Source organism: Trachemys scripta, chromosome 1 (genome assembly GCF_013100865.1).
Source record: "Trachemys scripta elegans isolate TJP31775 chromosome 1, CAS_Tse_1.0, whole genome shotgun sequence".
Taxonomy (NCBI): domain Eukaryota; kingdom Metazoa; phylum Chordata; order Testudines; family Emydidae; genus Trachemys; species Trachemys scripta.
This window is the reverse complement of record NC_048298.1, coordinates 186,611,617-186,626,495: the sequence shown is the minus strand read 5'-3', so window position 1 is coordinate 186,626,495 and position 14,879 is coordinate 186,611,617. Positions and strand designations below refer to the sequence as shown.

The following is a 14,879-nucleotide window of genomic DNA, read 5'->3' as shown; positions in this document are numbered from 1 at the left end:
AAAAAAAAAAAAAAAAAAAAAAAAAAAAAAAAAAAAAAAAAAGTTAGTCTATAAGGTGCCACAGGATTCTTTTGACATAGGATTAATTTGATGGAAGATCTCATACTGAAATGAGTAGTCCAGCTGTTTGAGTTCTGCACTTACAGCCAAATTACTAGACCCTCTGATCTTCAGAATTACTGAAATTTGTAGTTAAAACTATGAGGTTTAATTCTGTTCTTATCTGAAATATCTTAAAGGTGACTTGCAAGTATGTTTTTAAATGAACCAAGTATAGAATTATGTCCTGAATATCCTAAATAGTAAAGTTAGAAGTAGTATTCAATTCCTAGGCAATTTTAAAGTTACCAGAGAAGATTTGCAAAGGCACATATGGTGGTTAGGTGCCCACATCCCACAGAAAGTCAATGGGAGTTAAGTGCATCGCTGCCATTTGTGTCTTTGAAAATCTCCTTCACCCTTCTTTTATGACAGTGTTATGGCCCCTGAAGTCACAGATCCCTGGTTCCCATGAGTGATATCCCAGTATACCTGAGGATGGTGACAGTACAACCACCAAGGAATCCAGCTGAAGCATGAAGGTTCCCTAGAAAAAAATAGGTGGTGGTTTTTACTACACTGGGCAGGTTGGCAACTTAATTTTTAAATATGATGAGGTGTCATGTTGGGAGACGATGGTGCTGGTAATTCAGAAAAATAGGTAACAATGGTAACTTTTTAATCTTTTATGTGAAGATATGGTTCAAACTAATGTTTTCAGGTCTGCAACAGACTTTCTGTGTATCCCTGGGCAAGTCACTCAGGGACAGTTTTTTAACGATATTTAGGCACTTAAAGATGCAGATAGTTGCCTAGTGGATATTAGATACCTAGGCACTTTAAAAAATCCTAGTATGCACCTATCTGCATCTTTAGGTGCCTAAATAGCTTGAAAAATCTGGCCCTTAAGACCTGGCCACAAAATTATTTTCTATCTGGTCTATCCCAGGACAAGGTGGAGCTAAGCATGATGTCAGATTGGTGGAGGCTTTTTACAGAAATCCAATTTTCAGGTAGGAACAAATGTTCCTTGTTTCAGTCTTAAATTAACATCACAAATCTATTTGCTTGTAATGTTTAGGCTTAGTGAGCCAAACTGTTCTCATTTGCACTAGTACAAAACTAGAGTCACAAGGAGTTCTCCTGGACTTACAGTGCAGCTAAGAGCAGAATCTGGCCTGGGATATTGCACTGGTTCATGCTCTCACTAGTTGTTGTTGCCTTCAGTTTTCAACAGAGAAGAGTTGAAATAATTTAGATTAATTTCATGCTTTCTTAACACCATTACACTTTTACCACAGTGCCAAAATAATTTCTGGCTTGATCCTGCAAGTTTACAATCTAAGTATAAAACATGAGACAACAGGTGAATGCAGCAGACTGGGGGAGCACAAGGTAACAATGAAACAATAGTGGTCAGGATGATAGGCAGCAGTCTCGGCCTAACAGTTAGCGAATTTTCTGCAGGCATCACAAGAGAGGAAAGTTTTAAAGAGGAATTTGAGAGAGGGCAATGAGGTGGCTTTCTTTACAGGGAGCTCTTATTATACATAACGGGCAACAAAGTTTGTTGGAAAAAAAAATTTAAATGGTAGAAAAGGGGTGGAGGGCAACAGCCCAACAGTACAGAAGAGATGACAAGCTGGCATAATGGTATTATTCTGAGCAGCAGTGGGCTGGAGACATGTGCACTAGGATGCATTGGGTCGGGCTCTTTTCGGGGGGATCATTTCATGCTGGAAATAAAACCCAGGGATTCAATTTGCTTGCTTCTCACTTTTTAACTCTCTAGTTTTGGCAATAAGCATTTACTAATTGGGGGAATACCATGTCAGACTCTGCTGCATCACCACACTGGGACCATCCCCGACTACACTCTATATGGGTTGATGTAGTCACTCAGTACTCATTTTTGGTATCCACTCTGCCTCTGTTTAGTATTAAATGCTTACGTAACTTGGTACACCCTAAACATTATACCTGTGTTTTTTAAATATCTTGAGCCCACTCTGAGCCACAGTGGGGACCCACCTTTTCTATCCCATCCCTTCCCAGTGGGCAGGAGGAGTACAGAGAAACAGTGCAGCTCCTCATAGCAGCAGGGAGAAAGAGGCATGATTCCTTCCAGCAGTAGGAAAGAGAGGGGCTCTCTGTCCTCCCAAATGCTGTGAATGGGGAGGTGTTGGGCTCCCAATACAGAACTGCTCTAGGATGCCAGCCTCAGAGGTGGAGAAACAAGAGACCAGTCTTAGCTAATAAATTTAGTCATTTACCAAGTAGGTGTATAGTAAAATGTTCAGGTCTGGTTATGTCCTGCCAGTGAAGTCATTAGAATGATGAATGCATTATTTTCAAAGCAGTCGTGAATTACTAATGTTAAATCAGTCATGAAAATGTTCCTCCTTCCTTTTAGAAGTTCACAAATATTTCAGTTAACTATGCTTAAGCCTTATTTTTGGATTATAATGGCACAATTCACATTCTTATCCTTATTATGTCCTGCTCTCCAATTCTGATCCCTCAGATATTCTACAAGGACTGGAATCATGCTCCAAGTGTGGTTTGCCTTTGCAAAGTGACTTTATGAAAGTGACGACATGGGATTCTGCATTTATGTCTCAATGATAATCCATATCAAATACTATCAGTTTTCAACACACAAAAAGTTGTTGTTGTTTTCTGATTGACAGCCCTTCAATCTCTGCTTGGGATTTGAAAATCAGACTGGGCTCTTTCTGCAAGACAGAAATTGTCCTCATTTATACTGGTGAAACTTCTGCCACATTATGACTTTAGTTACACCTGTGCAATCCTACTCCGTTTATTGACAGATCTATAATCACAATACAAAACAAAGAGGAGGTTGCATAAGTGGCCCTACAGTTGTTCACTCAACCTATGAGCCAGAAAAGAATGGAGTTCTCTCTCCCAGATCTGAGTTGGCTCACAGTAGTAAAAATGAAACTGTCATTAAAAAAAGCACACCCGACTGAACATGCACAGGGTGCAGGTCTACTGAACAAGAAGGTAACATTTTTTCATAGTCACTTTTCAGAGTAAAACTGTACTATACAACTTCTACTGTATAGATTTCTACTTTGTCCCAGAAATATTAATTTCAACTCTAACCGCTGCATTCAGCTAATGGAATCAATATGCTAGAGCTAAGTTATTTACAGTAAATTTATATCGCAATCAAGCTTGTATTTTAAAAAAAGCTATGGGGGGAGGAGTGGGGAGAGAGCAAGGGGACATAAAAATAGAGAACAACATTTATCTTTCCAGTATGGCAATATACAGTACATTGGATATTAAAGACTCAATAGCACTTGTAAAAATAGGGTTTTTCCCATGTTTTTGTTTGGTATAGAGTTAGCTTTACATATGCAGTCCTAAGCTTCAAGAAAGGGAGAGAAATCAAGGCATAAATTGCTTGGTTTTCTGGATTCATTGCCAAATAGAAGGGGGAGATCAAACTGAGTTTTTTCTTCCCACTTCATTCTTGTGCCTGTGGACCAGGTCAACCCATGAATGAGTTGCACATTTTGCATTGGAAATATGACTTCCAGTAGCATAAGACCCAAAGTGGCCCCTCGTTTTCTTTGTTTATAAGGCTGGCCCTGCCTCGGTCAAATTGCTCCATGCTGCTCACTGTTGTGCTTGCTAAATTTGGTTGTTGCCCTCCAACCCAGTGGGGGACTTGGTTTTCATGGTGCTGACCTAAGGGTCCACCCATGCTGATCTGACTTCAGGATCAAGGCTATACTTTGTAGAACTGAGCAAGTAGGCAGAAATTAATTTCAGAACATTTCATAAATGTTAGTTTTTTATTTTGCTTGTTTTTTTTCTAAATTAAATTTCACCTGCTTGAATTATAGGTATTTTGAATGTATGTAAATTGTGTATCTTTAACTGACCTACTAACACATTACATAGCAGCATGGGGTTGTTTGTTTTCCCCAAAAATGTCTGAATCCAGAATTACCACATTTGTCTACATTTATTATCTGAAATTAATTTCAATTCTCAGTATCTGTCAAGTACTTCCTGATCTTTTTAGCATAAAACATGCTGTATATATGTGACATCATATTATCAATGCTCTTAAAAAGGAATTTTCTATTTTCTTCCAAGTAAGTTCCTATAATGTCACTCCTTATGTATTTTTCTCTAGGGGTAATGGTGGTGCATCTTCTATCTCCTCCTATTTTGGAGATTTTAAACTCTCCAGGGACCTTTAACAAGTATTTCTCTACTTCACAAAATGTTGTGAGAATTATGTCGTGCTCAGACACTACACTGATTAGCACAACAGAGAAGCCCATGAACAATCCAGAGTGACAGGTAGATTCTCATACACTTTTCATTTAAACATATAGCGATATCTAGACCAAAAAAGTAAAACATGTCAAAATAGTTGTGGGTGAAAGCCCTTTCGGAAATTGCCTCACTGACAGTTTTGCACTTTTCCTTTTCTTGCTGGTGTTATTATTAATTATTGTAACTTTTAGAATAAGAAAACCAGGATTTGCAGCATAATGGAGAGTGGAAAACTTTGCAACATGTCTATGTTTAACCAAGAAGGAATGAAAAGTCAAAGGAGATTAATCTCGGGATTAAATAATAACCAAACCATTTTAACAAAACTGGATTTGCGTCTGGCAGATTTAAAGGACACTAGTAACAGCAAATGAACAACCAACGGCTCCCTCCCTTACAGCTGCGCTCTGTAAGGAATATGGGGGGAGGAGGGGGAACTAGACGGCGCTCCCTCAAACTACTCCACGTTATTGTAACGTGGAACTGCATAGTGTCACGTTTTTGGGTAAAACTCCATACACATATGGTTGGACAGAGGAGTCACTACATTCATTTAGGCGGTGTGATAGGGCGACCGCTTTGTCTAGATCTCCCCCAACCACCCATGATGCTAGGAAACTGCTAACACCAGCCCATGACCCCGTCATCATGATCTACACAACAAATTTTCCCCAAGCTTGAGGATCGCCCCCGGCAGGGAGCTTTGTGCTGATACACCGTCTATTGGTCTAAGGGAAGAGCAAGGGTGCGAGCGGATTGACTGACCAAGCAGTTTTACCTTGACGAAGAGGGAGATGTCATGCTCTTGCGTCTCTTCCCCGGGTTCACCAGGTGTGCTCGCCTCATCCTCTTCCTCTCCCTCGCCCCTGCCCTGCATGCCGTTCAGGTTCATGGCTTCTTCGCCTCTCTCCGCTCCCGCAGGCTCCCCGGTTGCATGTGGCTCTGTTAGGTGGTTGCTCAGTTCATCCCCACCTGGGGCGTCCTCTGGGCTTTCTCTTGTAGCAGCGTCCGCTGTGCTTGCGTGTTCTTCTGCTGCTGGTATTTCCTCGGTTGCATGGCCTGCGGCGTCTCCTGCCGCGGGGCTTTCTTCGCTTGGCTCAGTGTCTTCGGGATTTGCTCCCGCTGGTGCAGTGCTTTCCGGACTTTCTCCTGCCCTAGTTTCGTCCTCAGCTGCATCCTCCCCTTCATCGGGCTTTGCTTCTGCCGTTGCATCTTCCTTGCCATCCTCTTCCTCTCTCTCCTCCTCTTCGCGTTCTTCTCCCTCGGGGGCTCCTTCCTCCCCTGCCACCTCCCCAGGCTTTTCTTCCTCTCTCGCGTCCTCCCCAGAGTCTCCTTCAGGCTCGTCTTCCTCCCCGGCAGCCTCTGCAGGATCTTCTGCCTGGGGGGTTTCTGCCCCGGGGGCTGCCTGTTCTGCGGGTCCCCCTTCCGCGGGGCTTGGCTCCGGGCTCCCTCCTCCGGTGCTCTCCTCCGCGGGGCTTGGCCCCGGGCTCCCGTCTCCGGTGCTCTCCTCCGCGGGGCTTGGCTCCGGGCTCTCGCCTCCGGTGCTCTCCTCCGCGGGGCTTGGCTCCGGGCTCCCGCCTCCGGTGCTCTCCTCCGAGGGGCTTGGCCCCGGGCTCCCGCCTCCGGTGCTCTCCTCCGCGGGGCTTGGCCCCGGGCTCCAGTCTCCGGTGCTCTCCTCCGCGGGGAGCTCTGCAGGTCCTTCGCCCTTCCCGCTTCCCCCGGCGTCTCCTTCGGCCCTTTCCTCCGCGCGCTCCCCTGCTGGGCTGTGCGCGGGGTCAGGCTCCTGCTGCTGCCCCTCGGGGCTCCCTGCTCCTGCCTCCTCTTCCCCCTCTCCGCCGCTCTCCGCCGCGCCCAGGTCCCCGGGCGCCTCCTGGCCCTTCCCTTCAGCTGCTCTTTCTGCTGCATCCTCCTCCCGCCAGGGGCCGGGGGACTTCTCCTCCGCCGCCCCTTCCTCGCTCCCTCCCTCCTCCGGCTCTTGGGAGCCCTCTGCCCCGAGCGGCTCCGGGCTCTGCGCCCCGCGAGGCTCTTCTGCAGGAGAAGGGGGGCTGCTCTCCATGGCAAGGGGCCGGAGTGTGGGTCCTGCGATAGGCGCCGCTGGCTATGGCGACTCCTCGCTGCACCCGCGGGGATTAGCGACTGGCCCGCGCCCAGGGCCAGCAGCACCTGCTCTGCGCCCGAGAGCGCCACGGGGCCGTTTGCGCATGCTCCGTCGCGGCGGCTGAAGCGGCTGCCCTAGCTCGACCCTGGCTCGCCCTCAGAACCTGCTCCCGGAGCCAGGCGGGGACAGGGCGGGGGAGGTGGCAACAGGAGCGGGGGGGTGGCAAAGCCAGGGGGGCGATATAGGGTCTGGAACTAGCAGTGCTGGGGGATGTTGCCACTGCCGCACCCCCCTGGCTTCCCATTATAGACCAGCTTTGCAGTTTGGTTGAATGGCTCTCAGCACCCCCATTGTACAAATTGTTCCAGCACCCCTGGGGGGAGAGGGGAAAGGAGTCACAGTAGAGAAGATTGGGGCGCGGGGAGAAAAACGGGTATACAGGGGCAGGAGCAGTTGGGCTTGCGCTCCTCCTTAGACGTTTTATCTCTGCACTGAACTGTGGCAGCAAAGCCACTAGCTATCCCCCAAAGACTCAGCACTTTCTGCCGTGGGGTTTATGGTATGGAAAAGGATTCCCGGCCAATGTCCTGCTGGGATTCACAGGGCTACAACAACACTGCTTGGGGGCGGGTGGGAGCGGAGGAGCCAGTTGCCCCTCTGCATGCAGAGCAGAGGCAGGAAACTGGTGGGGAACTGCTGCTGGCACAAAACAGACGTGTTTCTCCATGACCAAACCTCCTGGTTTTTCTCACCGGCGGGTCAGAGCTCTACAGTGGGCAACACGGGTTCGCTAGAGCAGCCAAGACACTCCTGATCCTTCAGGAGGATCTATGTACGGCCGCAGTCAACTCTGCGCAGCCTGGGTTGCTCTGCTCCCAACTCCGCAGCTAAATACCCTCCGGCTCAGCGCAGCACGTTCCTTCGGTACTCTGGCGCTCCCTCCCCAGCAAGCTCCCAACCGGGGACCAAAATCCGCTCGCTGTGCTCTCCTACGGCTGCGCAGGCTGCATTTGCTTCTCCGGCTCCCGCTCTGGCTTCCCCTTGCCAAGTTTTAACAACTTGCCCTTTGCAGTCCTTCAAATACCCTGCCCTTGCCAGACTACAAACGTCTGCTCACAAGTCCTTGAAGAAACCCTCATACCTTCATTGCGTTTTGGGCAGGACGTAACCTCTTGGGTGGCCTGACATTGACGAACGTAAGAAAGTAGCCCAAACTGTAACTGTATCCCAAAATGCTTCATCGAGTTAAACAATACAGTGGTTGGGCTACATTATAAACAATAGCCAAGGCAGAGAGAAATGAAGTAGGAGAAAGGAAGAAAGCTACCTCCACATATGAGTTTTGAAAAGAAATGGAGAGCTAATGCTGCAGAGACAGAAGAAGGTTGTTCCAAAAAGCAGGAGGAGGTAATATTGGGAGTGGGGGAAGATTAGGCAATTTCTACTTGAGAAAGAAGTTTGTGAGAGAGACAACTGCAAATCCAGGGAGAGTTTCAAAATTAAGGAGAGAAATTTTGGACTGGATTCTGATGTGCACGGGAAGCCAGGGAGTTGTTGGGGGATGGAGATGATGGAGTTGTGCCCTTTGTATGGGTGAAAAAACTCCATTCTGCACATGCTGGAGTCTGAGAAGCTGGGTCTTAGGCAGGCCCTATAGAAGGAAAGAAATTGTTCAGAGTGGGAAAGAGGATATAAAACATGGGTAAAGATTTCTGCATAGATAGTGCTGAATGCAGATAACGTTGCAAAAGTGGCGACCAGGCAGACTTGCAGGCATAGCTGATGTGGGAAGAGGATACAGAAGAAAAAATAGCACCAAGGTTACTATGATTGATAGCTATATTGGGATATCTGATTGATCATTTTGATTACATTTCTGAACTCCTGTATGGGAACTAAACTCGAGGCCCTGGATAGTATGGCCAAGGATAAGCAGGTGGATAGAAAGTTTTCAGAGTAGCAGCCGTGTTAGTCTGTATCCGCAAAAAGAAGAACAGGAGTACTTGTGGCACCTTAGAGACTAACAAATTTATTAGAGCATAAGCTTTCGTGGACTACAGCCCACTTCTTCGGATGCATATAGAATGGAACATATGGATAGAAAGTAGAGAACTGAACGTCGTGGGCTAAAGATTGTGGTACAGAAGTGGACCCACTATAAGAGAGTGGTTTGATAGCTAGAGGGAACCAGAGATGCCTGCATAGCTATGTACATGGTCCAGCGGTGTTCCACAGTGCCACAGGCTGCAGTGAGACCAAGGAGAATGATTTCATTTGCATAAATCCAAGTTTATCAAACCTACCAGTATCCATTAACATTGTTATCTATTTGGCAACATGCAACAAATTCTCAAAATCCTTGTACCAAGAATAACCACTTGATCACCGAGTAGCGGAACAGCGCACAACACCGCAGGTCCTAAGCAAACAATTATTTAAAAAAAAAAGAGCGAAAGAACACTTACATAATTTCAATAGTTACTTCGAAGCTGAAATATATTCCCGAACAGTTTGTGGGCTGCTTTTTTTTTCGGAAGCAAACCTACTTTTATATTAATATTAACCTTGCATAAAGCCATTCAAGTATTAATACCAATTTGCATGCTGTCATAAGAATGCGCATTGGATCATGCTGTGAAAAACACCAGCTCTGCAATCCTTACTGTAAGTAGCATTCATATATTATCTAGCTATAATATTATAGTAATACTCTATAAGAGTTCTGAGTTTACGACTGAGTTGAAATGGATATAAAAATATAATAAGGAGGGATTACCAGTAACTTTGAATTATGGTAGGGATACCGAAAATTCAAGGTGCATAAATTCAGTTATATACCAGTGATTTAGGGTATCCCAGCAGTTTTTTGTTTTTTTGTTAGGAGGTTGTTTGTTTTTTGTACTTCTCTTGCTCATGGCATAATTTAAACTTTTTACAAAGATTTTAGCTGTTTTTTGTTATAAAGATAACCTTCCAATGAATGTGAATTGATGTGAACATTTGTTTGCAGACGGTCTGAAATTAGGGGTCTCAGAGAGGTGTGACCATAAGTCTAGTGATGACAATTTAAATGTCAACGTTAACTATTTCATGGCTGATCAATTTAGCAGAAACATCCTCTCATCTTCTTATATGCACGGCTGGATTCATTAGGAAGAAAGTTCTCCAGGCATGAGATGCCAGATTTTAAAGATGAGAGTAGCTGAGTTTAAAAATAAGAGTAACAGTGTTTTGGGGGTGGGGGAAGGAGATAGATTCTCAACATAAGACTCTGGGCAAGATGGGAAGAGAGAAGATCTGGAGAGATAGTAAGATCTGGGAAAGAGTGGAAGATCTGGAGGAATAAATCACAGGATGAAATGAAAACTCAACTCTATTTAAAACTACTGAGTAATGATTCAAATAAATTACCATATAATTTATTAGTGGTTTCCATATGTGTTTATAGTAAGTTTGATGGTGAACAAAAAAGAAAAATATAATGGTGGGATGAAGAATAGCTTTGCTCTCTTAGGTCTGGTCTATACTACCCGCCTGAATCGGCGGGTAGAAATCGACCTCTCGGGGATTGATTTATTGCGTCCCATCGGGACGCGACAATCGATCCCCAAATCGGCGCTCTAACTCCACCAGCGGAGGTGGTAGTAAGCGCCGCCGACAAAAAGCGGCAGAAGTCGATTTTGCCGCCGTCCTCACAACGGGGTAAGTCAGCTGCAATACGTCGAATTCAGCTACGCTATTCACGTAGCTGAATTTGCGTATCTTAAATCGACTCCCCGCTGTAGTGTAGATGTACCCTTAGTTTCTCATGTCACTAGCATCCTTTGATGAATGTACAGCCTCTTAATTTGTAGTCATTTGTGAGTATTTCCATAGCTCCATTTGTCTTATGTCTGGTTAACTGAAGATTGGTCAGGTCCCCCAGTCACATGCACACCATACATTGCTCCCCTAATTATTTTGCAAACGTTTCAGGTGTTACATGGAGTGCAGCTGAAGACAATAGTGAAGGTAGGCCACTAGCCTTAGCCATCATGTTGTCTGATCTGCTCTTATTAAGGTTAGATGGCATAGTGGCTAAAAGGATGATGATTAGTCTACAGTGGTGCTCCCACCAGAGCTACAAATGGTGAAGCAGCAATCAATGGTACAGGAATGGTGGGAAATTTGTAGACAAATGCTAGTGTGCACACAGCCATTGAAGTAAACAGATTGACTTCACTGAGAGCACTAATGAGGCCCCACTTGTTTAAATATATAATTAAACTTAGAAGAAATTTTCTTGCCAAAATAGGGTCCCCTTCACATATTAGCACCACTATTACACACAAGGAAAAACAAGATGTTGAGATAGCTGCCCAATGATTGTATCCTTGTTCCCTTTTTGCTCATAGACACATATACATATACTACTGTCATAGAACAGAAAGTCATTCTTTAGAAGAAAACAGTTATCTTATGTTAAAACAATGACTTATTTTTGTATACGACATCAAAACCCCGTTGTTTGTATTACCATCCATATCTTCCCTTGCACTTTTATCAGTTTATTATTCTAGAAACCTGCTTACTTTCCCTTTTAAAATTTAAACTTGAACAATATATCAAACAATTTGAACTCTGAATTTTCCTAAATGTTTATTTTCTTTTCTAGTCTACTTCTCTGAATCCTGGATCTTCCCCTGTCTCTGGTACTTCTTTACTGGCTCACTATCTGGGGGGAAGAGGGAGAGGCAGAATTTGCTAAATCACCTTTGGAGATTTTCTTCTGGATCTTGGACCTTGCTTTTCACTTTCATGGACCACTCCAATGTCCTTTTGGATGTCTTGTTTGCCTTTCAGTGTGACTGTGTGTGTTCCTTCACCTTCAGCACAGCACTTCTCAGCTTCTGTCTGACTTCAAAAAACCATTGTGTTCAGTGTTCTCTTGGTAACTCCTGAATGGTCCCTTTGCTTCTGAAAGCTGGTATTGCATGCTCTGTGCTCTGAAGTGGTGATTCCTTACCAGTGTCCATGACAATCCACTTTCAATCAGCACGATTCTCTAGTTTTGTGTGGCAATAGGCATCATAGCATCCTGTTAGCTCCTACTCCTTTGTTCTTAGTAGTTATAGGAGACTTCTTCTTTCAAACTGTCCTTTGGATAGCAAATCTTCACTTGTCCAGTTGTCTATTTTAGTTTTAATTTCAGTTTGTCTTCAGATTGCCATTCCAACATGGGAGCCTGGAAGCTCAGATCTGGACCCAGTCAAGCCCTTTGTTTATAATGGATTTAGAACAGAAATGAATTTTGGCTAATGGGCCCAAATTCAATAATGATATAAATTATGTGCCCAAGTGTAAATCAGCCAAAGATGGGTGAGTTGGAAGTAGGTTAGTAGTGGAATTTACATCATTTAGTAATGAGTGGGTGACTGAAAAGGGATAATTTACACCAGTTTGGTATTCTGGGATGGTGAGTGTGTGGCAAATTATTCTCTGCTTAGGTGGATGTAACTCCCATTGTTTTCAGTGGAAGTTGAACCCACCTTCTTCAAGCTGATTTTGGCCTTCTACATGAAAAATAATTGGCTCTGGCCAATGCTCATTCATTGTAGATCAGTTTTAAATTCTATATTACCCATACTTCTGTATCTTTTTGAAGGCTGGCCAGTAGGACTCAAGCCATCACTGGCTTTCAAGGTCAGTGCAAAAACTTCCAAAGATTAACACTGTTTGCTTACAAATGTTAGGCAATTTTATGAGCAACAATAGATTAGCTACTTAAATACTTGTGAGAGTGAGACAAAGGCAAAGTGGAAAAAGACTACAAGCTGACATTGGAAAGCTGTTAATTATTATCTTTGTACCATGGGGAAGAGCGTAGGTACCGTTTAACATTTAATAAATTTGGCAATTTTATGGAGAAATGAATAAATAACTTGTGACAGATCCCATTGTGTTCTCCTTAATTATAACCCAACAAATGTTTCTAATGATGACATAATTGAGGTCTGGCAATGATATTTTCAAATATCTAGTGAACAGTTTTCTTCGAGTGCAAAGAAAATAACTTTTTGGATGGGTTGTTGGACAGAGTAAGTGTTGAGTCAAGATCTTTTGTGGATCCAGGGTAGATACATTAACAATGTGGTTTGTGCGGGTAGTTTTTTTTAAATTGATTTAAGTACTTTTCCTCCATTCTTTCTATACTGAAATCAAGTGATCTTAAAATGCACATAATTTTTCATTGAAAAAATATTTTGATAGTTCTATATTATCTCTTCCTAGTAGCTACAAGTGGAAGAACTCTAAATGGAGGGTTGATGTGATATATGTGTACCTACCATATACATGGTGACAGTCATGTGATAAATTGCAGACCCATATGTTAAATATTTGACTGCCAAGTTGGAGGAGCAGGATGGGCAACATTTAATCCTGGACCAGTAAGAGATGTGAAGACTAGTATCTGTCAACACATCACAGCTGAACTGGAGATTTATAACATTAGAAAGCCAGAAATCCTCCTTTTCCAAAAGGATAAGGTTTTTGGGTTTAGTCCTATTAGACCTTGAAATATCAGTCTTTAAATTTGCCCCATGCTTATATATGGAGAAGGTACCTTTGTACAGGCATATGGAATATGTTAGTGAGAATTCTCCCCCTCCACCCACAGAGGTCTCCCAGGAGTAAGGAAGGCTGACATAATGGGCCAGATCTTCAGCTGGTATAAGTTGGTTTTGGTCCATTGAAGTACAAGGAACTATAGGGATTTACATCATCTGAGGATCTGGTACCAGATTTCACATGAGGAGAGATGAATAAAAATGGGACTTTTCAACTTGGAAAAGAGATGACTAAGGGGGATAAGATGAAGGTCTATAAAATCATGCTTGATGTGGAGAAAGTAAATAAGGAAGTATTATTTATTCATAACACAAGAACTAGGGGTCACCAAATGAAATTAATAGGCAGCAGGTTTCAAACAAACAGAAGGAAGTATTTCGTCACACAATGCACAGTTAACCTGTGGAACTCTTTGCCAGATGATGTTGTGAAGGCCAAGACTACAACAGGGTTAAAAAAAACACTAGGTAAGTTCATGGAGGATAGGTCCATCAATGGCTATTAGCCAAGATGGGCTGGGATGATGTCCCTAGCCCCTATTTGACAGAAGCTGGGAATGGGCGACAGGGGATGGATCACTTGATGAATGCCTGTTCTGTTCATTGGTCTGACCCAGTATGGCTGTTCTTATGTTTTTACCAGTAAAAATTTTGTAAGACAGCACTGAACGCCATGTTGATTCTTCAGAATCAATTACATCATTTTTGGAAGGCACTTGGGGCAGATGTGAGACTGTATGGAAGACATTTAAAATGGAATAGTCCCTCATGTGTAATAAATGCTGTGAGGTCTCTGCTATCTTCATACAACATAACCTGGTGGTATGCTCTCTGCAAATCAAGAGTAGAAAACATCTTTGCTCCATAGAGTTCTGCAAATACTTCTTCTATGTGAGGAAGAGGATGGCTGTCAATCAGAGTAGCTTTATTTGGCTCCCTTAAGTACACACAAAGGTGAATGCCTCCACCTTCTTCTGCATCACTACTATAAGTGAAACGCATTCCGACGAGTCAATCTCTTCCATAATGTCCTTTTGAACAAGTTTTCCAAATTCCTCTGAAACAGCTTCCCTGACTGAAAATGGTAAGCGCTGTAACTTCTGTCGTACAGGCATCACATTATTCCACATTTTAACTTTATGCAGAAACCCATAAGCACAGCCGAGTTTCTCCTCAACCTGGTGTTGGGTCCCAGCTGAAACTGGTGTGTGTACCGCAAGAGTGCTTTGCTGAGGAAGATCAATTCGTCCATTAACTACCCTGAGATTTAAAGCAGCCAATAAATCTCTGCCAAGGATAGGAGTGCCTTTGTGGACAATGTAGAACTCTGCAGTTACACAGCAATCACCAAAAGTAACTATTGCTGGCAGGCAGCCATGTACTGAAAAATGTTTTTTCAAATAGCATACCAAGTGAAGTTTGGGTTCAGTAAGAGGCACATCTTTAAAATAATGCAAATAGATGGAATCAGGTAGCATAGATACTGCTGAGCCAGCATCCAACATTAGCTGAATAGAGTGTGATTTGCTTGAGAGTATGGCGGAAACGTTTACAGTGTACTTTATTTGTTCTGGAATATGTGCAGTAATGATTTTGTCCACGCTCAGCACAGTAACATCTGGTATTGTAACTGCATGCACCTGTTGATTGAACTGGCTACTGCGACATACTTTAGCAAAATGCTCAATCTTTTTGCAATGATTGCACTGAGCTACTTTTGCCAGACATCCTATGTAGCTTGCAAGGTGTTGTGGGGATCCACAGCGAAAGCATACTTTTACTGTATTTTGAATTTGCTGATTCAGTGGCTTTTC

At 43.6% G+C, this 14,879-nt stretch overlaps 1 protein-coding gene across 1 annotated transcript in view; it reads right to left on the bottom strand.

Annotated features, from left to right (window-relative positions):
* The window catches only part of CLIC6 (chloride intracellular channel 6), a 46,040-nt gene extending 39,499 nt beyond the window's left edge, over positions 1–6,541 (bottom strand). The window contains exon 1 of the mRNA XM_034752455.1: positions 5,138–6,541. Coding sequence (XP_034608346.1) covers positions 5,138–6,415 — 1,278 coding nt within the window. The 5' untranslated portion in view covers positions 6,416–6,541. The remainder of the gene's footprint in view (positions 1–5,137) is intronic.
* Positions 6,542–14,879: the final 8,338 nt, after the last annotated feature.